The sequence below is a fragment of the Sinocyclocheilus anshuiensis genome, unplaced genomic scaffold, assembly GCF_001515605.1.
Source record: "Sinocyclocheilus anshuiensis isolate Anshui unplaced genomic scaffold, SAMN03320099.WGS_v1.1 scaffold914, whole genome shotgun sequence".
NCBI classification, from domain to species: Eukaryota; Metazoa; Chordata; class Actinopteri; order Cypriniformes; family Cyprinidae; genus Sinocyclocheilus; species Sinocyclocheilus anshuiensis.
In genome coordinates, this window is record NW_015539870.1 from 3,372,372 (window position 1) to 3,373,613 (window position 1,242).

Below are 1,242 nucleotides of genomic sequence, written 5' to 3' on the forward strand. Positions count from 1 at the left end.
AAGCTGCGGTTTTAAAAATAACCGCGTTCGTGTGGACAGGGCCTCAGAAGAAGACAGTTGAATGACAGGTATATCTGCCAAAAACAATATTAAACAGTGTCAGAACATCATTCATTGTTTGACTTTTGCTGATAAAATGGACATTTTTTTAAATGTTTCGGGCAGCTGTACTTAAAGTGACGTGGATTGGAAACAGTGCAGAGAGAGCTCATGCTGTACCTGGGGGCTTTCATTGCTCTTTTTGCAGAAGTTTTGGATGAATTCCACCAGCCCGTGGACAACAACCTTTACAGCCAATAACACACTCTCCAGCTCTGTCCAGGATGGAGAGGCCGCATCTAAACACACACACACACACACACACACACACAGGTTATTGCTATGTAATCTGCTGGCGTTTGCATCTCTGTGGAAGTGTGAGTGCGCATCCTCACCAGGGTTGTGGTCGATGCCGGCTAGCCGCTCGAGAGGAGCTCTGAGGCTGTTGAGGTTGGCTGGGTCTCCTGTTCTCTGCAGGATTATGGTGAGCTCCTGCACGCTCTTTGCAAAGGATTCTTGGGATTGAAGCTGTGGCGATGGGGTGGAAAGGACGAATGCATTCAGATTTGTAGGAGAGACAAAAATGCCAAACACATTCAACAAAAATCTATACATAATTGCTTTACTATATTTTACACTACTGGTCAAAAGTTTGGAATAATTTTTTTTTTTTTTTTAAATTTGGAAAGAAGTCTCTTAAGCTCACCAAGGCTGCATTTATTTGACAAAAAATACAGTAAAAACAGTAATTTTATAAAATATTTTAACAATTTAAAATTTTCAATGTCAATTCCATTTTCTATGTCAATATATTGTAAAATTAATATTATTTCTGTGATGTAAAGCTGAATTTTCAGCATCATTACTCCAGTCTTCAGTGTCACATGATCCTTCAGAAATCATTCTGATACGATTTAATATAATTTGCTGCTCAAGAAACATTGTTTACCATTATCGCTTATCGCTATTGTTCAATATTTTTGGGGAAACCTTGATACAATACCATTTAAAAGTTTGGTGTAAAAATACAAAATACTAGATTAAAGTGCCCCTATTATGGATTTTTGAAAATTACCTTTCATGCAGTGCATAACACAGCTCTAAGTCAATGAAAACATTCTGCAAAGCTTTAAATCTGAAAGTGCACCGTGTATAAAGTTATTGTCTCTCAAAAGAAAGAGTCGACTCTGAATCATTGAAATG

General features: G+C 37.8%; 1 protein-coding gene across 1 annotated transcript in view; it reads right to left on the reverse strand.

Annotated features, from left to right (window-relative positions):
• LOC107685128 (roquin-2-like) overlaps positions 1-1,242 on the reverse strand; it is a 39,447-nt gene that overhangs the window by 19,032 nt on the left and 19,173 nt on the right. The window contains exons 7-8 of the mRNA XM_016481637.1: positions 435-567; positions 220-338 (exon numbers count right to left, since the gene is read on the reverse strand). Of these exons, the coding sequence (XP_016337123.1) occupies positions 220-338; positions 435-567 (252 nt within the window). The remainder of the gene's footprint in view (positions 1-219; positions 339-434; positions 568-1,242) is intronic.